The 22,645-nt window shown below is 41.1% G+C and overlaps 1 protein-coding gene across 20 annotated transcripts in view; it reads right to left on the minus strand.

Moving 5' to 3' along the window:
- The window catches only part of adgrl2a (adhesion G protein-coupled receptor L2a), a 91,465-nt gene extending 75,272 nt beyond the window's left edge, over positions 1-16,193 (minus strand). For all 20 annotated transcript variants that reach the window (XM_079575501.1, XM_079575499.1, XM_079575494.1 and 17 more), the window contains exon 1: positions 15,998-16,193. In XM_079575501.1, the coding sequence (XP_079431627.1) occupies positions 15,998-16,073 (76 nt within the window). In that variant the 5' untranslated portion in view covers positions 16,074-16,193. The remainder of the gene's footprint in view (positions 1-15,997) is intronic.
- Positions 16,194-22,645: the final 6,452 nt, after the last annotated feature.

Below are 22,645 nucleotides of genomic sequence, written 5' to 3' on the forward strand. Positions count from 1 at the left end.
TAAAACAAAAAACAGCGCACTGTCACGTGTAGGCCATGTGCTTGTTAAGTGTTTGGCTTTTGGTTCCATAGACGAGTTGAAACGGTGCATTTGATTTGAGGCTTGTGTTTGGGCTGTTCCTGGACAACATTCTGCTTGTACATTTTTGGGGAGGAAAAAAAAAAAGCTTTTGAAGGCTGGATTATGGCCATAATTGGATCTTAAGCATTTGTCTGTGCCTCGCACAATGCGCCGTACACTGGATCTATCATTTCACCGCAGCCTGGTCATCTGCAGGAGAAACCATTGCAAAGCCACGCAGTTTGCATGTGTTTTTTGGAGGATGTGCAGCTGGTTTATGTGAGGACATGCACACGTGACATGCACCGCAGGGCTTAAAATACTGCAGTATAGGCTAAAACTTGCACCGTAACTTTGATGCATATTTATATCCTTATTGTTATGTCGCTCTTTAGCAATGATAATATTCAATGGTGGGTGCAGCTCACTGGGTTCAGGAGATACTCTTACTCTTCTGTGTATATCCCAGTTGAAGTCTGACGCTAAAAATAGTTCTTTTATTTCTTCATTTAAAAAAAAAAAAACTACACATTTCTGTACCATGATCAATGGATGAATTTAGGATGAATGTTCAAAACAGCATAGATATGATTGAGAATGATGTAATGAGTCTGAAGTAAATGTACAATGAGTGTGTTTACATGCGCTCAAGTAACCTGGTTATTAGGCCTATCCTGGTTATGACAGTATTCTGGATATGATGTTTACATGCGTCCGAGAAACCAGGACACTCATATCCCTGTTTACATGAGCAACTACAGCATCCTGGATGTTTAGGCTCCAGAGAGGAGCGGAGACATAACAAAGAGACTTAAAATCCACATTAATAACCAGGTTACTCGAGCGCATGGAAACACACTCATTGACGCATCACATCACAATAACATTTTTCCTCATCTTTTTCCAAAACCTGTTTCTTTTCAATGTATAACCAGAGTACAATTTTTACCAATATCGTAAGGTAAAATTACATCATTTTTGTGTCAGACTGGCAAGAAGATATACATGAATGAGAGCCCTGTGTGTGCTCCCAGCGCTTTGAGTTTCAGTTCGATTCTATTTCATACTTGCACTGATTTGCTGATAATAAATGATACCTTTATCTCAACATAATTTTGGAAAGCGTCATCTGCACAGCATCACACGGCGGATATTATCTTAAAAACAACAATAATGCAATGCAGTGTGAATTTATGTTGAATAATCTTGGCCATTGAGAAAGCCGAGTTGAAAGCAAGTGGGAAAAGTCGGCGATGAGGAAGAAATATTGGGCAAAGATGAAGCACAGAGCAGCAGGGGAATGAGCGGCTGCGTCTCATTGGTATTCTCCACCAGCCAATTCACTCCAGTTCATTTACATCTCGGCTACTTCCATAGCAACAGCAGGGGGCTATCAGCAGCATCTTTGATATAGGTGCATGACTCTGAAAAAGATCTTGTCATTTTGCTTTGAATATAAGCCGCAACTCTTTTTGGAGTAGAGGTGGGTTCTCTTAAAACCACCAGGGATCTTTTCAGGAGGAGTATTTTGATGCAGCATATCATGTGAATTAGGAGCGTAACGCTGCAAACACTTTTGGAAGAAGAGATTTATTTATTATAGGGGTGTAAAACTGGTGGACATTATGAAAATGCCCCATCTATTGAAAGGAAGGGGGGGGGGGGGAGCTGTAGAAAGACTAATAATGAGGAAATGTATTCTAATAATGATATGTTTGAGTACATGCTCAGTGATATTTCAAGCAAGTGTTCAATTGAATAACCAGTGCTATATTTGATCCTGATATGTGTATGGTGTATGTGTGTGTGTGTGTGTGTCTTCCCCTGTTCCCATTAACCAAAAGTACTGTGGGTACCACAGATTTACAAATTCATAGTTATACTTGCTGATCATTGGAGGCCACAATACAATTACTCACAGTATTTGCATAATTCTTATATTTATTATGTGCTTTTGCGCAAAAAGTTTTGGATAACCTGTGTTTTTTTCCAACTACTATGAGCCTTAAGCTTGACTCCTCGTTGAGTTGTAGGGAAATCCGGATTCCACACAAGAATTTCAATTATAAACATTCATTAAATTAAGAAGAAGAGCTTTATTTGTATAGCACTTTTCACAAGTATACATTTATACTTTGTAGCTTCCTTTTCCCCTGGGGGAGACTTACAGAAGCACAGTCACGACTGCACACATCAGCACCAACGGTCCCTCTGACCACCATTCATTCACTCATTCAGTGAGTACTGTATTCTGAATACTTCAAATTGATTTGCATTATATTCATGTAGAAATATGAGTATAATTAGAAAAATGTCAGATATGCTTGTTGGAACACAGGTTATAAACTTATTCACCGCTAATAAAGGAACACAAAATCTATTTTGGCAAATGCACACACATGTGCTTTGCCTAAATCTTTGTCTCATTTTAGGAGCAAAACATTTTAAACGTTTTTTTCTTTTCAACGTTAAGTAATACAAAGCTACAATGATTGATAACTGTTATGATTCCTTTGACTTTAAAGGGACTATACGGAGATTAAAAATGTTCAAATTGAGTATTTTTCTCCCCCTACATGTTTCAAAATGTCCTAAGGTGTAGAATGAGCTCAGACCTGTTCACCACAACTGCCTCTAAAATCCTGCACTGTCACTCAAAAAGGTGTTAATTCGGGTCCGAAGCGCCGTCATGCACGAGCTTAATATAGAAGGTGCAGTCACATGTATGACCTGAGGTGGCAGTAGTGAGTATAAAATGGCTAACTTGCATGTAGCCCCTTTAAGAAATTCTAAATACTCTCAAAGTAAAGGACTGTACCAGAATACAGTTACTTCAAATGAGTATTCTAAATACTTATTCTAAAATACATGTGTTCCATTTCTGATAATGAGTAAACACTTTTTATACTCCTTCCTGATCCACAAAACTATAAACTCTGCATGTTTTCTGTTTTATATTATTTTGTTCCATTTCAGTACAACCCAGTTGCAGAGCAATAAAAATGCACGGCGGGGAAACAGGCTCCTCCTACATTTAGTATGTAAATCAACCTTTGAGGCCTAATTAAGCTCCGTGGGCCTCATCAAGGTCATAAATCCCTTTTTTCTTTTCATAATGCATTATTGACTTCACATCATCAGCACATGTCGGCAGCCACACGCACTCGGCCCGCACAATGTCATCTCACTGTCTAATATCGGATAGCCCCGGGGCAGGCGCCGTGTGTGTTTGTGACCGTGTGTGCAGGAGAATACGGACGGCTTTTTTAGGTCACACAAAAAGCAAGGACATCTAGTAATGGAGAACGATGCTAGGTGTGTGCCATTCAACTTGTTTAACAAATGCTGCACGGAATGCACTTAAGATTAACAATGCTTGGTCAAAGATTGAGAATTTATAAAGAATCACACTGTATTTGACAAAGTGGTAGCTATAAATACGGTGATAATGACGAGGATCTTAAGACAGAAAATGTTGATCTCTTGCAGTTTTGCAAATTTACACAGAATCTCAACATTACCTATCGTTAATTGGTAAAATAGGTAGGTTTCAAGTATATTAGAGTCTATTTTACATTTATTTTGAAGTAGGAATACGGGGAAAAAGTGTCATACTCAATAACAGTATTGAAAATTGTGATGAAGACATTGCAATACTTAATTAAAACATTTCAACACACTATGTTTCATAACATTCAAAAATATAAATATAAAACAACAAAAGGGGGACTAAAAAAAACTACACCATAATGTACAGCCGCTAATGTAAATAGTTGCAAAAGTTCAGCAGTCATTATTGCTAGAACATAAATGAACAGAAAAACGAATCGGTACAATCTGAGTCAGAGAAGCTCAGTGACATTGTAAAATATTGAAACTTCAAGCGATCTGATTTTTTTATATATATATAAAACCATCCGTCTGAATTTCCCAGCGATAAAGGCCTGAGACTTCCTTTACAGAGTTTTTGTCCGCCACTTCACCGATACAAAACACAGCGCACTTCACCTATGGCACCTTCCATGCTCGATGTGGTGATCGTGTCGAGTCATTATACAAACTACATCACACCCACCATTACAATAAAGAGACTGAGATACATGGTGCCTGCCCAGACTTCCTTCTCTGCTTCAATGAACCGTTTGATGCCCCTCCATTCAATAAGAAAGTGTTTCCCATTGGGTCACCAGTGGCAGTACACACAAATGAGAAGGGTCCATCTGCCATGTTTTGTTTTTTTTTCCTTTTTTTGCATTTCCCCAGTGCACTTCCTCTTCCACAGCATCACATCCTCTCTCGCTCTCTCTCCCCACTCTCATGTGTATGTATTTGTGCCACATTATTCAGCCCCTGCCTCCATTGACCCCCGCTCGCCAGTTAAATTCCCTGACCAACCGGACAGTCATGCCCTTGCAACATCATGCGTGACAGCTCTAACTGACTTCGTCATCCAGCACGTAGCTTGTGTTGAGAGAGTTTGTGTCACACGATTTCCCAATGACAAAATTATATGATAGTCTGCGTTTTTTTATGTCATGATAGTCTGCAGCTCAATATTTGACTTAAGGTACATTACAAACAGCACACCTCAGCAAAAATTGTAGTCAAATCAAAGTCACACTTTTAAAGCAGTACTAAGTAACCTATTTACCTTAATAAATCCTTTTCGTAGTCCCTCTTAGGGTAATACAAGTGTTGATGGGATGTTTGGGGGGGTCTTTCATCTTCCGGAAAACCACAGTTGCAACTTTCCCTGTACCCGGATCACAGGCCCCAATAAACAGTAATGGAATCACGAAGAAGAAGCTAACAGCTAAGCTAACTGCGGGCTAGCACCACTTAAACAGTATTTACAGGCAAGTTTGAGCGGTAAAAAAAAGATCTCCATTGTGTAATTGGATGCACAATATCCCTCTCTCCCTTTGTCTTTTCTGTCAGCGCAGGATTTACTCTCATGGACAATTAATGAGTAAAAAAATGTAATATGCTACGACACCTGCAGTGGCAGTTATGGCCTCTAGGGGCATGAGTTACTTGGCACTGCTTTAATGGTCGCAGTTATGTAGGTGAGATAATGTCTGCAAACAGCAAGAAATCTCCAGGCCCTTTGGTTGTTTAGTCGCCAAATCGGTCAATGGGGTCTTGCTTAACCACATAGTTTAAACAAAACTGTTATTTTGGCGTTTGTATAGTGGCAAATGTGGTGACGTTGACCTAAAAAAAATAAAGACGGCAAAAACAGATAGATGTAGCAGTGCTAGCAACAAAAAGTACAAATGTTCACATACAAGGTAATATTAACTTACAAATCTTAAAGAGGGAGCATTGTGTTTATTGGTAATAATGTAAAAAAAAAAAAATGTATCACTATTTTGGTTTGTTGGCTGATATCTAGTCATTTCAATCCCTGATCCTCTGAGCATTACAAAATAAGCCCCTCCCACTCCGCTCCCCTTTGCTGCGCAGCTGTTTCAACAATAGATACATAGATTTGTAGACGTGTTTTCGCTTCACAACAGGTTTAAGCTGAGCACGAGACGGAGACAGAGTGAAGAAAGCATTTCCTGAAACACGAAGGACCTTCAGGGGGAGTATTTCGGGAGAGCTGTCGCCACAGTGCTAAAGAATAGCCACCGGTGAAGATCCAAAGATTACTCAAAGGTGTGCTGGCGGCTCGAAACGCAACTCCGCTATGTTTTTGATGAGAGAACAGCATTGTAACATGTTAAAAAAGAACAAAAATCTCTAAAAAAGTCGATTTTGCATGATGCCCCACCTTTAAAACATCTTGCAGTAATCAATTTAGCAGAAATGCAAGGGGAATCAGGCCAAGATAAAAATTGAATTTGCACTCGCTCTCATTAATCACGGACACACTGGCCCTGACTCACGGTAATCCGAGTTCTGCATGTCTTGGTGACCCTCTATTCCGAATGTACCTTGCTCTGTGATTGTACCGTTAATAGCTCACATTTTACTCGTCATTTTTTAGATTAACCTCACTGGGAAACTACGTCGCTATCTGTTCCTCCATCTGCGACTCGCCCTCACACTGACACGGGCGGCGCACTTTGAAGCTGTCATTTAAGGATGTGCCAAAGTCTCTCGCGGTTATCGACTTTAATTATAGCTTGTTGTTTTTTTTTTAATATTGTTTGAAGAATAAGTGTATTATGTAAATTAGAAAACAGCAAGACGCAAGCAAAGGGGAATTGTCTGGCTGCGCGAGTGTCATGGAATTATCAACAGTGAACTCATTTAGGTGAAAAAGTGCGATCACGCTTTGCTTTTAGAGACGATATTTTTTTTTTGGCCCGTCATTCACTGGAGAGCAGGGCTGTAGGTCCTGACAGGCAAACACAACCTGAGGTCATCGCAACACGCGAGGCCAAAAGGTTAAGTCACGCGGGTCGGGGGCGCAATTTGTAGATGACAGCGGCTGAACTTGCACTTAAATTTACACAAACACTGTTGCAGAGGGAACTGGATTACTTTTTGCTTCCAGGTTAAACATTGAGCACAGCGGCCTCATTGTGCAAATTCACTTAGAACCATGTTGCTTTAATAGTGAAAAAATAAAAACCTGAAGCAGCACATTGCGAGGAAAAAAAGTATGAAATTAGCAAACCGTTTTAAAGCTAATGTGTTTGGAGAGAGGGGGGGAAAAAAAAATCTCTGCCAGGTATGTCTCTTCAAGCATCGCCTTATCACGCGGAGAGACGGGGAGTTCTGAAAGCAAAACGCTCGGTCGTACATGTTGACTTGGCCTAAAAGCATTTAATTGAAGGAAAACAGCAGATGCACTTGAAACCTTGTAACCAACCCCAGGAACAGGCTTCATAAATGGGCTCTTAGGGAGGCTTCAAAGGGTCTGCGTCTAAATTCTTCATATTTATGGATGTAGTTTCACCACCCATCGTTTACAGGAGCCACAGCAGGATTTATGGCCGCTCTAAATCAGGACCGAAAGCAAGAGGACAAAAAGGATTCCACAAAGGGCAAGCCGGAATATCTGGTAACTCACTCTCCAGCCTGCACCGCGGCACTGGGGCGGGTGGGGGGGGGACTGCATGCTAGACGTACTTGGTCATGTTGACGTTGACTAAGTGTGGCATTGAGGCAGAATCATCAGAATGAAAAAGTGATTACACACCACTAAACACATGCCTGTTGTTGTTTAAAATAGCTTTCAGAGGTGTCCATAAGCAGGTTTTTAAGCCGCAATATAATAACCATTATATTCCAATTCAATGAAACTGCAAGACTTAGAAAGGGAAGTACAATGTGTGATGAAGAAACAATGATGAATACAAACTCACTGTCCTCTGTGTGATTCAGAATCTGCTTAAAAAAGAACCTCAGGACACAACTACAGTCAGAGTGACTAGTGACTGCTTACTCCTTTGACTAAGCAGAGCTGTTCCATTTGTCTGTGAGTTGCACATGTTTGGCTCCTGTTTGATATTCCATCTATGGTGGATAATCAAAAACAGTCTCCTCGCCCGACCCTTCCACACAGCACTTCATCAGCAGTCCTCGCATGAGCCCGCCACAGTCCTTGATGTCCACTACACAGCCTCCACCAAAATGGACATATTACAAGCACTAAGGAGACACCATTGTGCTATTTCAGTGATCTAAATGCTGTTTTTATGCTACATATGCTGCTGCCTGTCAGAGTTAACCAAAATTGTTGGAACAAAGAGTAAATGGTCAAAGGAAAAAGGCATATTGTATTGCAGTGGTTTCTTAATTTGCTGCTTTCCTTGACCACAGTAAAACTAAGTAAATTCAACACTTGACTTTTGACTTTGACTTTGAATTTATGTAAAATGCTTTACCTATAGGGGCAACAAACTACCACTGCTGTAACATAAATAGATTTTGCAAATCATTTGCAAATAACCACTGGGCCATCGTTTATGACTGAGTTTGGTGTTCTTCTCATATCTGCATTTTGCTCTGGGTGCTCTGGTTTTCCCCTTACCCCAAATTTAAGCAGGCCAGGTTGGCTTACAGTGGCACCTCGCGTAGTTACAGTTGCTCAAAACCAACCCTCCATATGATGTATGTAATTTGTCATTCAACAGTTTTGTCAAAAAGACAAATAAAGCAGTTTACCTCTCTCCGCTTTTCTGTAAAATGTAACAAAAGGCACAATACAATGTTTTTATGTCATGTGGCACTGCATTAAGAAATGAGTGATTCCGAAGTGTGTAACAACTGCTCAAAACCCTGACAAGACTTAATACTTAAGTAAGTGTGCAAACATATTTTTAAAGCCTTCTAGCTCTTAACAGAATAAAGAAAGAAAACTTTACAAACAGCTGAAGTGCATTATTCTGACAAACTGAATTGTGTTCATAGACAGATGCCCACATACCGCCATCGTCCCTTTTCTCATTCTGAGATCAACCAACAAAGCACTGGACAATACGGGTTTCTTCAAATAAAAGCTCTTTGGTTACAGACCACTGCATAGAGATACATTATATCTCTATGTTCCTGTCTTGTTTTGCTTTCACAGGCGAGATTTCATTGTATTCACAATATATTTGGATCCACACGATAGAGACCTGCATGATTCTGCCTTTACAAACAACATAGAAAGACAAAGCAGAAGCAGGTCGCAAAAGGCAGACGGGGACAGGGAGGTAAAAGACTAATGTGAGGTGACTGAGATTCCGGCATAGGCCTCATGGGACCAGTGTGAATACCCATTATCCACAAGCATCAGTTCTGACAATGATCGGGTAAGCCAGCGTAGACAGTAGCTCTGTCACCTCAACCACTCTGTGAGTCTGAAAACCAATTAAAGCCCATGCTCGAGCTTGACACATGTTCCATAGTCCGGCGGATACTTTGTTCCTCAAGTAAAACAAACGAGCTCATCTTTCAACTGAAAAATAAGCTCCATTTAGACATGGCTCTTTGGTAAAAAATATAATGTGGCGTGGCTGTTCTGTGACAGGAAGATGAGTAGAGTTGAACAATCCTGCGTGTCTCTTGCAGCCATGTCAAGGCCAAAGATCGCAGCGTGAATTATAGCCAGTGACAGCAGACAACAAACTAATGACGCTTCCGAAGGTTATCTCTGTATAAATAAGCATTGGGGGGGGGGGGGACGCTGATGCAGCAGGTTTATACAATTAGATACAAGCCAGATTCAGGCTGGGAAAGTGCGGCAAAAATAGTTTATATTGTGACCTAAACAAAATGAACACAAGCAAAGCATCACAAGTAGTGCAGGGCGACATGGCCTAAAATCTATATCGCGGTATAAAAAAGAAATATCATGATAACGATATATTTGACGACATTATTGACAATGGACAAAATACTTCCCAGCCTCACGTCTAGTGGGAAGACTAATTCAGTGATATTGTATTCTTTCAACGATATCAAAAAGTTAGATCACGATACGATATGGCCCACCCCTAATCACAGCCTCATCAGCCTATAATAAAAAAACTTTTTGCACCATGGCATTAGTTAAAGCAGTACTAAGTAACTCTTCCCCCTAGAGGCCATAAGCGCAACTGCAGGTGTAGTAGCAAGTTACGATTTTTTAACTTATTAATTGTCTTGGAGAGTAAATACTACGCTGACAGGAAAGGCGAAGGGAGAGAGGGTTACTGTGCATTCAATTATACAATGGAAATATTTTTTTTCACTCAAACTTTGCTGTAAATACTGTTTAAAGTGACGTTAGCCCGCAGTTAGCTTTGCTTAGCTTAGTTAGCTTTCTTCGTGATTCCATTAGTGTGTATTGCTTTCTCCGGACCGGTGGCAGTCAAGTTGCAAACATGGTTTTCTGTCCAGAGACACAAGGGGGAGATGAAAGACCCTCCAATCATCCCATAAACATTTGTACTATCCCCACAGGGACTACAAAAATGATTTATTAAGGTAAACACGTTACTTAGTACTGCTTTAACACACTCTTGGCGAAATGCGAAGTAACAAGAAAGAACAAGAAAAGCAAATCTAAATGGAATCGAAGTCCTTGTCACCGCGCTCACTTTTTGGTAAATGGCTTTGAAAACCGAACTTTGGACCTTTGGAAATCAGTCACATCATCTTGCAGTTTCAATAAATGTGTCATTTGGAAATGCGTCCCCCTTTTGTGAACAAAGCACATTATTAAACATTTCTCCAATATTGGCAAACCACAACAAAATGACACACTGTAAAGGAGAGATAAGGACACTATTGTATAGACAGACCAAACGTACTTCTCCGCACTGAGACCAGGGCCATTTTAAACCCTCGGCGAGTCTGCAAAGTTAATAATCACTTTCATATAGTGCTGTAGTTTGGTGCTCGGTGAATAGGGGTTTGGGGCTTGATAAAGGTGGATCAAAGATGCATGACAAACACCGATCTGGAGCCGACTGTGACAAGCCCTAATCCTGAAAATCCCTCCTTCCTCTGCTTGAAAATCCTAATGAGGATTTGAAGTGCTCTGCGGGAAGAGTGCCCGGGGGGTGTGGTCCCACCTTGCCACTGCGTGCTCTCACAGTCATTGTCTCCTTATCTGCTCATTGGCCGAGGCTGGCTGCCCATGAAAGAGACGTGACAGCATGGCGGGTCTGGGTACACACAGGCCCCACACCGATACGGCACCGCGGGGAAGCCACAGCCCACAGCCAGCAACAAACAATCCCATGACATCAAGAGGGAGGCCGTAAGACAAAGCTAACATGAGCTGTTTACTGAGGGCACTGACGCAAAGAGAAAGCTCTCCCTGTTTGCTCCAACTTTTTTCCAAACGCTTCCTTATAGTTAAAAAAAAAGGCTTGAAAAATCATCCATATTATCAATGTTTTTAGCAGTCTCTCATGTCAAACCTTTAGAAAACCCCTTTTATTTAAACAAGGGTAAATGCTTTAATCAAATATGAAATGGGCCTTCATTACAGCAGAATGAGATGAAAGAAAAGTGCAGCATTCGCGATTGTGATTACTGCAATACCAATATTAGTGTTATATAGTTTGTTTCATTAAAGCAGTACTAAGTAACTTGTTTACCTTAATAAATCCTTTTCGTAGTCCCTCTGGTGGTAATACAAGTGTAATGGGGTGATTTGGGAGGTCTTTCAGCTCCCCCTGGTGTCTCTGGCCAGAAAACCACACTTGCAACTTTCCCTGCTCCAACCCAGAGGCACAATACACACTAATGGAATCACAAAGAAGAAGCTAACAGGCTAACGGGTGAAGCTAACTGTGGGCTAGCACAACTTAAACAGTATCTACAGCCAAGTTTGAGTGAAAAAAAAAAGATCTCCATTGTGTAATTGGATGTACAATATCCCTCTCTCCCTTTGTCTTTTCTGTCAGCGTAGTATTTACTGTTACGGACAAGTAATGAGTAAAAAAATGTAACATGCTACGCTTATGGCCTCCAGGGGCCATAAGCGTTACTTAGTGCTGCTTTAAATTTAAACACAAATCGTATTAAAGGTGTTGTTCATCATGTCAAAACAAGGCAAGTGGATTAAAATGAGGAAGATCGCTGACTTAAACTGAACATTTAGCACTTTTTAAAGCATTTTTTCAATATGGCTGTGCTCGTCTGAGGTTGTGTGACTGTGATGTCTTGCGAAATAGATCTAATATTGCAATAACAATGTAATATAGACTTTTGAATACATTAATGAAAATGTGAAATGTAATTAAAAGCAGCGATGCTCATCATCAAGAAGAACACTATAGCGTAGAGGCTTCACAAACGTCTGTGATTGCATATTTCTGCTTATGTGGAAAAAGTCAAGCAGAGTTGCACTGTTGATGGTGGATCCCATTGACACACATTCCTTCTCACATTGAGCCCTGAGCATTTACCTGCTGTAATTACATTTCCGAGCACCTTGATTGTCTATTTCAATCCATTGACTATGAAAGTGGAAGAAGAGGGCTTAAAGTCTTTCTTTTTTCTGTTCACGTCAGACACAAAGGGGACTTTTAAAGGTGCCCTTGCTTGTTGCCCTTGAGAAATCTTGAGTACTTCAAACATTTTAAGTTCAGCAGAGAAACAATGGAATGGTTTTCGGGGTGTTATGGACTGAACAAAAAGTGCCTGTTCCAGACTTGTTCATACAGGTCCTGCCATTGAAAAGCTTTTATCCCACGACATTCCCTTTATAAGGCATTTAGCTCACAGACACAACCAGCTCAGGCTAAATCGACTCCAAAAACACGGTGACATACAAACACCTGGTCCATTGTACTATTGCCTTTTGTATTAAATTCCTTCTACAGGTGGGAAAAATTGAAATACTCTAATAAGCGGCGGTGTGATATGAATTTTGGCTTTTTGAATTGCGTATGAAAAGAGATGAATCTATTCATAGCTTTATAAATGCCCACACAACTCCACATTTGACACTTCATTTACATCATGTTGCAAGCTGCCCTCTCTCAAAATTCTTTTTATTGGCCTCATCACAATGTGCAGAGCCACGGAGAAACCCTTTGAAGAGAGAGCGCCGCAGAAGCTAGGTGCGAATTGTCATTCTGATACAGACAAATCCTTTCAACCGGGCCAGAAATGACACAAATGTTAGCCAATTTAATCATGTGTTGCACAAGGAAAAATTAGTGGGCTTTTTTTTATTAATATATGAGTATATAAATCAATTTACAAATTAAATCTTCACCTTATTTTTTCAGCCAGGTTGCTATGGTGACATGCACGTAGCCCAATTGGACAATGGGAACAAGACCTGCTGCTGCAAACCAAGATCCCTCTAAATGCCAAAGGGGAACACCTGGGCTAAAGGCAAACAGTTTCAAAGCAGTTGGACGGAAAGTACCATCATTAGCGGCAGACAAAGGTGTGGCTGCCGTCTCTAACCCGTCTTAGCCGCTGTAAAAGATTCAACAAAGCAAGAGGGAGGAAGCCAATCTGATATTGTGAATGTTAAACAACACAGACGGGTGCAGTGCGCCTCCTATAAGCACCAAAACAAGGGTGCCGCATAATGTATGGAAGTAAAAGTAATAATTACTATATCGACTTATCGTTCAATATAAAAAAGAGATTAACGATACATTTTTGGGCTTGATGTTTATCGTCTGTACATGTGTTAGCATTTCCCCCCATTTTGTAAAACTTTCATTTCTAACAGAAGCAAATTGAGTTACATTATATTCCATGTTTATTACAGCTTGTGTGGTGTTTTAGGATATGATTATGAACTTTTAGAACAAAGGTTTATTGTCATTTTTATGCCTGAGAGATGACAGTATCTAATATCGTTAGAGTCAATAACATAATTTATCGCGATACTTTACTACCTCAATATATCGAACTTCAAATTTGTTATCATGACAGGCCTATATGAAAGGAAAGCGTCTGATTTATGCTAAAACATACACAGAGCAGCACATTTGATTTGAGACTTGTGTTTGGCCTGTTCCTTATGCGTGTACTTTTTGGAAAATAAAGCTTTTGAAGACCCTTCCTATGATCTGCGCCTCTGACAATACTGCCTGCACTGGTTCTCATTCATTCTGGTCATCTACAGGAGAAACCACTACAAAGCCACACAGATTTAGTTTAGTGATGATGACAGTCATGCACTTGCGGAGCTTATGAATAAAATGTATATATATATAAAACGTGCATTGTCACTTGGGTATGATGCATATTGTCAGATTTTAGCACCACAGGGTATCATGGCACAGTGCATTGCTTAGATCCTTACTTTCAGGCTCTCGCATGGTGCTTGGGAGTGTTCAAAATGAACATAACATGCCCTACACCTGACCGTTTTGAAGCAAATTAGAAAGAGAACTGTTGCAGGAAGCCAATACGGAGAATCACTAACATATTGATAGTACAGGTCAACAGAGAAACTAACCCTGCTAGACAAAATCAATGTTGGCTGTGGCTCAAAAACAAAAATAGGAGGTAGGGCCACTGAATAAACTGCTCACGGTATTCCAATAACCCATTTAATTTAATTATAAAAATGCATTAAAAAGATATTAGCCGTAGTGGCCGTGTAATGAAGCATGTTAACTTGGGGATATTGTTTGTAATGAACAGTGTCTGGGCTGATCCCAACAGCCGAGGTAGGGAAGGCGAGGGAGGAGGGTTGCAGGTAGATGATAAATGGTGTAAAGAAGAAGATCTGGAGCCTTGGTGCTGATCCACTTGTGGCACATAAGCTTTTGGTAACGCTTTAAATGTCCAAAACGGTCAAAAATGCACATTGTATTATTTTTATGCCTGAACATTGTCCATTGAAACAGCCTGTGAAGGAACTGGCGCAAGCACTATCTGGCTTGTGAGAACTTGTTGGCTGAATTAGGCTGATAAAATTCTGATTCTTATACTTTTCAAATCCAAAAAGAAAATGGCTCACCCTGCCCCAGTCCTTTGGCAGAGAAAACCCAGAGCACCCACTGGGAGTTTAATGACACGATCACTCACTGACTACTGCCAATTGATTTCTGTGTATTGCCTGGTAAGGCCAAAGTCAATACAGGCTCACAGTGTGTCTGTCTATTCTGTCCTATTTTTTACAAGCTTTATCATTGTACCATGCCACAACGGCAACGGAGGGGTCCTGCTGTGCACCAATATATTTTAAGACTTTTACTATTATTTATTGAAGACCGCTCGCACCTTAAGAAGATGTTGTGTGTATATTAAATTGTGCACAAATGTCTAATTACACTTGCACAGGAAACAAGCAATACACAATTGGCAAATGGATATGAAAATGTATATATGCAAATTTTGAATTTACCTACACATTACTATGTAGAAAAGGAAGATTACTTAAATTGAAAAAATAAATAAATTGTGCTTTAATGTCTCAACAGTACAATGCTTGTTATTATACAGCTTCAAGCTAATTTGCCAAACGTTTTCTTCTCAGCCCAAGCAAAATGGCAAATACAATATTGTCTATCGAGGCAGATTTACAGTGTAAATTAAGAATCTTGAGGAATCATTAATGCCCTAACCTGAATCGATATCCCTACATTAGGGCGATATCTGAAAATCAACAACAAAGGTAGAAGTGAGCTGTAATCTGATGGCGCCTTGTCTTCCTATGTTACAGCTTTTTAACTCAGTCATTCAATATCTCCAACAGTGGCCTGTTATTCTTCTCATTAAACCATAATGTGCCCGGGACAGTGTAGTTACAGCCTACAAATGATCATTACGACACAGCCGAGAGTGATCAAGGCTAAACGCGCTATGATTAAAACATACTCAAGCTGTAGATTTTTGTGCGTGTGCATTTGCCACGAGACAGAGCATTTTAAGAGGGAGGAATTTTACAAATGGATCCCGCTCTGATGCCACTGGGAACAACTTATGCTTTCAAGCAGAAAATCTCTGACAAATCACAATTTACCAACTAATGAAAGCACGCGAGATTATCCCCCATCGGTCTGTGCTGGCTGTCCTCAGAGCAGCACACACTCAAGGGGGCAGCTTTTGCAGGAAACACACTTTGAGCGACAGTACTTTTGAAATGGGACAGACGAGAAAATTGACCTTCTTGATACTTTAGCCACATAACAACAGTCCCTTACCAAAAATATACCTGGAGGAGTGTTTTGCTTCACTCACGCAAGTTTGAATGATTCCGTTTAACGTAGTTGTTTCATCATTCATCTGTAGAAATGCTTCGATTGCTATTTACTGATTTTTTGTTGATGATCTGCATTATCACAGTGCCATAGATTTGTTAGCATGCCATTAGCAGACACAACCATATTAGGTTTATTGCCAAAAAAATGAGCGTTGGTACTAATATTTACTCTGTTTTTTAGGTGCAAGCTAATCACAAAACGGCGACATGAACAACAAATGTCCCGGGCTGCCCACGACACAGAATTAGGCAGACACACAAGCCAAAAATGCTGAATAGAATATGTAATATGACAAAGGGGGGGGGTATTGTTTCACTTACCCTCTGCAGAGTGGACTTGAGCTAAGGTGAGAATAAACCAGCAGAAGGTGGGAAACTTCCACAGGGCGCATGCCATGGCGCCGGCGGTCCGTGGGCAGTTTCTGTGCTTAAAGGTTCAAGATTAAAGAAGTCCAAGCCAGGCCTTCTCTATGACGATCATCGCTGACCCCTTTCACCTGTAGAGCAGAGGAAAAAACGTCCTATTTAGACACTCAAATGTTTTCCACGTGCAAGCCTTTTCCCCGAGTCACACTCCCATCACGAGGCACTTGATGCTATAGGTAGACATTCCAGAGCCAGAGATGTGACGAATGCGAGCCACTGGCATAAAGCCTCGGAAGGTCAATATTGGCGTGAAGAGACATCCTAGAATAAATGAGAGCTGCATGCTAACCATTTTCACCGTGAGGGAGAGGGAGGAAAGAGAGAGGGGTGAGGGGGGGGGATAGCTTTGTCTGGCATCGTCATCAAACAGATAAAGCACGCCCTGTCCAGCTCTCCTGACCCATAGCTAAGTGATGTTAACCTTATCAGAGCTGTGTCAGGTTACATTTTGGTGTCCACGCTAAAGAGGGGGCTGCAAATGCCTCCTGTTGAAAAAGCAGGATTTCAAATGCAACATCTTTCTTATGTCAAAACATGTGATCAATAACGCCAATTATTTTTCCCTTCCGCACTTCATGGAGTTACAAACGAAGGCATTCAAGGAGAAGCGAGAATAACGTTAGGGAAGCTACATGCGCAATACAACCGCATGGAGGAGAGGCTCATTTAGCTGACCGTAACACTAAATACTCAAATTATTCTTGGTAATAGCTTAGCAAGCATTATCCAAAAAGCTTCTTGTCGTGTGGTAGTAAAATGGGTTTGCATTAGCTTTGCAGTTGTTTCAAAAATCAATGGCAAAAAGTAAGCTTTAAAGTTGGCAGCTTGCCCCAGTACTATTTATAAAGTTGTATACGGATATTGAAAGGCATTAAAACGCATTGTGTAAATAAGACATCAAGGAAAAAAAAATGTTTTGTGACCTTTTTCCACCTGATAAATAGGCAAATGTATGATCGAGCTGTCAATATGCATAAATATAGATTTCCAGAATAAAAATAACTGTTGAGAAGTTGCATCTTTTATTATGCTTTGTGACTTGTTAGACCCATGTGCCTTATCCAAGCAAACAAAGGTAACTGGCAAATGGTCACTTCTGCATGTTTTGACTCCACACAGAGCCCGTGTCCCGCCTGCACCCGACACCCACCAGTAGCAAGACACCGCTGCATCCCTTAAAACCCCCTTTGTCTCTACCTCATCCGAACTTGCTCCTGTGGTAGTTTGTTTTTTGGAGTGTTTGTTTTTGCTCTTTCTGCTACAAAGGCATAAATGGCCTCCTCCCTGTCACCGATCAAGAGCGGGTGAAACCTAATGCCTACCTGCGCGGGCCCAGGCATGCGTTTCACACTCCTAACGGCTCCCTTTTGTCTGCGTGTTTACACTGCCGGCCCAAGCTCTGCGCTCTCACTTCCATGAACCATTAGCACATTCACCATGGGATAAGGCATCGCTCCGGCAACAAGGCACATAGGACCCCATTAGAAACTGTTTTTTTTGTTGGCCTTTTTAGTAGATTGAAAAACAACATTCCATTTTAGTGTCCTCCAGCCGCGATGGCTGGTTAAGATTTAGAAAGAGTGGTTGTTTGACATGTTCCTGGAAGCGACACTATACCAAAAAAGACCATGAATTTAGTGGAGCGACGTTCATATTCAAAAGCTATCTTAACAGCTAAACCCATTTAAGACCTACACATTTCTTCTTCTTGGAGACTGAAGAGGCACCAAGAGCCACCCATACCTGCAACACAGTGGAGGCGTCACAATAGGCGCAAAAGGAAACAAAAAAGGGACAAACAAAGAGGTATCCGGGCGAGACTCACAGTTAAGCCACACATGCCTCCTATTGTTCTGACTAATGGACGTTCCCTGGAGAAAAAAACAGATTAACTGCGAAGCTCTTCCCAGAAGATGGTGAAAGACTGTTGTGGACCGGACGGGGCCGAGGGAGCTGCGCAGGAGGAAGGAGGAGAAGGAGGAGCTGACCAGTACAGGACACCATGCTCTGAAACAGGGACAAACCCAGCAGGCGCTGCACTATTTCAGAGGAGACTGAAACACTTCCATTGGGATTTTCAATCAATAAATCAAACTGTATTTATAAAGCGCTTTTCATACATTTCAGGTAGACACAGATTTTTAATCCCTCAGTTTAAACATCTAATTTCTTGATGTGCACATGACTCTGGCCTGCAGTTACACTTGGATGACCAAGTCCTGGATTTTGACCATCAGCCATCGAAGCGCTAAAACATCAGCGCTTCGACTTTCTCCAGCGAAAAATATCAATGAAAAAATGTGTAAGAATTTGTTACTTTGTTTTGAAGACATGGCTGAGCAACAATGACCTGGCCAGTGCCCGTTCGACCAGCATTCCTGCAGCAGGCACTGCCACCTGGAGATCCACACACCCAGCACACAGTCTCTTCGAGTCCTGCCATCAAGGAGAAGACTGCACTCTCGATTTATGCCAAGCCCAGCTGACTGAAGAACAGCTTTATCCACCAGGCTGTCAAGAAGCTCAACTCTCTCTACCCAGTCTTCTTCTACCTCCTATTTTATAACAGTATTTTGTCTTCAGAGAAACACAATTGGGATTCTAATACATGTGCTCTTCATGAGGTAGAATTCATAATAATAATCAAAAAGCAAACTAGACAGTCCAATAAGAGCAGCACATAACCATCTCTCCCTGCCGAGCGACTTTTTCTGCTGATCTTCTGCAGTCTAATAATACTCGCCATTAAGAAAACGCGCACATTAACCAACATAGTTCTAATTAAACCTGTAATAATCCGCTCATCTGCTATGACATTATGCCTCACCTGAGACCTCTAATTTCGGAGCCGTTCACAGAGGTTGACGGGAGCAGAGCACATCAAGCCAGAGTATATTTAAATCAAAGGACATAACACGCGCTTGGAATTTTCTGAATGAAAGTTGCTCGGAGAGAATAAACGAGGTGTGTAGCATTCTGACTAATCCCAAAGCCTTTGTTTTCGCTGACCAATGGCTGTGGACCTAATTAAATTTATCAGGCAAGTGAATAATCGGGCTTTGATCTCGGTTCATTTGGAATAACGAGACCTTAAGGAGATTGTATAGCTGTACCGTGAGCGTATTAGCTTAGGGATCTTCTTTGGAGCACACAGACCATAAGCTGTTTAGTCCACATGCCGGTAAGACAATACCAAGAAAGCACCCACAATAAGACCTGGGAGTCAGTACGGACTTATAAAGGGTGCCTGGGTAAGGCTTTGTCATTGCTAAACAATTCCTTTCAGCTGTGATTGGTACAGCTCAAAGACCTAAAAATAAGGTAAAAAGTAATAGCAAGAACGCCCTTACGAGACAGAATATCAACAATATTGTCATCGTGCACAGTGTTATATTGCTATGTCATCTTCACAATTTGCCGTTGTCTGTAGTTTATGAATTTTCCCGAAAACCGCCGTGAATACAAATACTGTAAACGCATTGCCATTTGTTTGTGTCATGCTCGGATGTGGATGCGCCGCGCTCGCTGTCAACAATCCCTATGCATGTCGGCCTGCGAGCGCGGCGTAAAATCAATATGATAATTCTTCCCCCCGTCATCTTTGCTTTGTGGACAGACCGCCAGTGTCAAGATTCAAAGACAAAGATTGAAACATTTGCAGCTCTGAGGCGGCGGAGACCCCCCGCCTCGATAAAATGTGTGATGCAGTTGGTCGTACACAGGATAGGTTTCTGTGTAAATCGATGATAACAGGGCTATACTTTAATACATTTGGCGTCGTGCTGTGAGCGTTTAACATGCTGAGGCGAGCAGTGGGGAGACTTGGGAGAGACTGGCGCGATGCTCATTACACATGTCGAGGTCTCCGCTCACAGCTGGGGGTAGCACTTTCTTCTGCGCATCTCAACAAAAAAAAGAAAAGAAAAAAACGCCCCGGTCCCACCTTGACTGTGTTCTTAAGTAACCCGCAGCTTGGGTTTAATCGCTCGATGTTTGTTGTACATTTTCTTGAACGACGGAAGGAATCATTCACACTTTTTTTCAATTTCCTTTAAGAGGACACGCTTATTTTAGTTTCGTCCATTTTGGTTCTGTTAACATACTGTATAAACTTTCACCTGGAAGCAAACAAAACACCTAATCTTCACAATAGCACGTTTAATTATTGCACTGACGCAATTGTGGCGGCATCTCAGGAATCGCCCATATATGGTCATGTTTGAAAACAGTTAAGAGGGAGAACAATTTGGAGAGAAATCTAAACTTTCTCTAATTATACAAAAACTACTTAAAGGGACGATACGGAGTTCAAAATGTTAAAATTAAGTATTTTCCTCCCCCCACATGTTCCAGCCATGTCCTAATGTGTAGAATGAGCTCAGACCTGTTCACCACATCTGCCTCTAAAATCCCGCACTGTCACTCAGAAAGGTGTTAATTCAGATCCGAAGTGCCGTCATGCACGAGCTTAGTATAGAAGCTGCAAATACGAATAAGACCTGAGGTGGCAGTAGTGAGCATACAAATGACCAACTTGCATCTAGTCCCTTTAAACAAATGCTGAATAGGTTTTCAACTAAATAAAGATACAAAGACGGGAGGAGCCCATGAATGCATAAATAACATGATGCGTCATGCTAGCATCGTGCTAATGCTAACGCTACCTAGCGCTAGCTACGACTGCCGTTTTTCCGCTTCTACTGAACAATCTGCTGTAAATACACATCCGTATGGACCCGATTCAGACTTGACTTCACTTGTACGTGATAGATGAGTTTACATTTCGCTAAAAAAGGTGGAAAATTCTGTTTGGCCACGCCCCCTTCTATGATGCGATTCCCAGACGGCATCGCAACAATATTTTTCACCCTGATTTATTGAGTTTTGAATTTCAAAAAAACAGGGTGATAAATCATTTTTTAATTTCTTTTTTTACAGATTTTTCCACTAATGAACATCTTATTTTAAAACTAAACAAGATATCCAAAACCCTTTGTTACTAAAATGTCAACGAAATAAACCCATTAATTTAAACCAGGCTCCGTCCATTAATCAGCTTTCATCGCAGAAAATATGTGGCATTTTTATTTTTTAGGCAAACTTGCGATACATATTCAAATGTATGTAAATAATCTACAGCAAAAGTTTCAAACTGATATTTCTAAATAAAAAATTTAAAAAAACAGTGTCTCGCCTGAATCGCTACAATATGTTTCATGTCCGCAGTGACCTGAGGGTTAAACTGCTGTTTTCTGCTGTTTTGACTGATTTACATTGAACATCATTGCCTTCTATCAACAAAATGGCTGATTAATTTCTCTCCATTGGCAACAGTGTCAGTTTATAATAGCAGGGTGGTAGTAGCACGTAGTCCGCTGACACACTACACATTATACTCAAGTAGCAACAAATACTTCCGCTAGATCAACACTAGTATTTTTTTTTATGTAGGCAGACAGATGATGGAGAGAATCATTGCCAGCGTGCCTCGTGGCTTTCGCTATTTTTTACAAAACAACACCAATCTGGGCAATGTTTACTGATTGTTAAGCACAGATTGCTAAAAAACTTAACAGGCGACACACTGGTGGGGCTAAATATAAAGCGGATCCAGACAGATGTTTAAGCACTTGGAGAAATGGAGAAGCCACAGGGGCATGCGCCTAAAGGCTTTCACCATATGCAGACTTGATATATGTACAGCACTATGCAACACTTATGACAACTTGGGAAGAAAATCCAGAACTGTGAGCGCCCAGTTGGTTCTCCTCAAACGCCAAACTTTTCTCTTTTTTTTTTTAAAAGGGAGGAAAGTGGTTATCAGACAGAAGGGGATGTGGTTTGATGGAGTTGGACAGTTGGGAAATTTGAATGCGATGGGGGGGGCTGAAAACAACAGGCAGATGCAAGACAATGGACACAACTCTTTTCAGACAAAGCTTTTTGGAACGTCCCTCCCTGGCTGTTAAGAGGAGCGTGGAAGAACAGGCCTATTCTCCCCCTTCCAAAAAAAATGAGGTCTCGAAGAAAGGGGAAAAGTGGGTGAGACAGGGGGGGTGAAGACCTGCGACAGGAGGAGGGGCTGTGCATAACAATACGAGATTGACAGCTTGCAAGACTTGGTTGACCCGTGAATTAGCCCCCCAAAGCATTCCGTGGATCTGGAGAAAGACAAGGGATGTTAATTGTCAGGGAACATCACTGGAATTCACAGGAAGGGGGAAGTCTGAGTGAAATGTAATTCTCAGGACAAGGTAAAGCCCAGCTGTGCATCTATACATATGAGAAAAGGTGACTCAAAACTAAAGGCATCAGTGCTGTTTAAATGCACGTTTAATAATAACCTACAGTATTCCAGTTGTGCACACTATTTCTAGAAACCTTGTGTCATAATAATTACAGTACAAGTAGTGCTTATTTAGAAAGCAACAGCAGCTTTGTATTCGTAGCTAGCCTCTGCAAATGTTTTTTGGGGGCCCATTGGCTTTTATCTGCTTCTTGGGGTTGTTCTGACTCTTCCAGTTTCAAAAGTGTAACTTGAAA

The sequence above is a fragment of the Gobius niger genome, assembly GCF_951799975.1.
Source record: "Gobius niger genome assembly, chromosome: 17".
NCBI classification, from domain to species: Eukaryota; Metazoa; Chordata; class Actinopteri; order Gobiiformes; family Gobiidae; genus Gobius; species Gobius niger.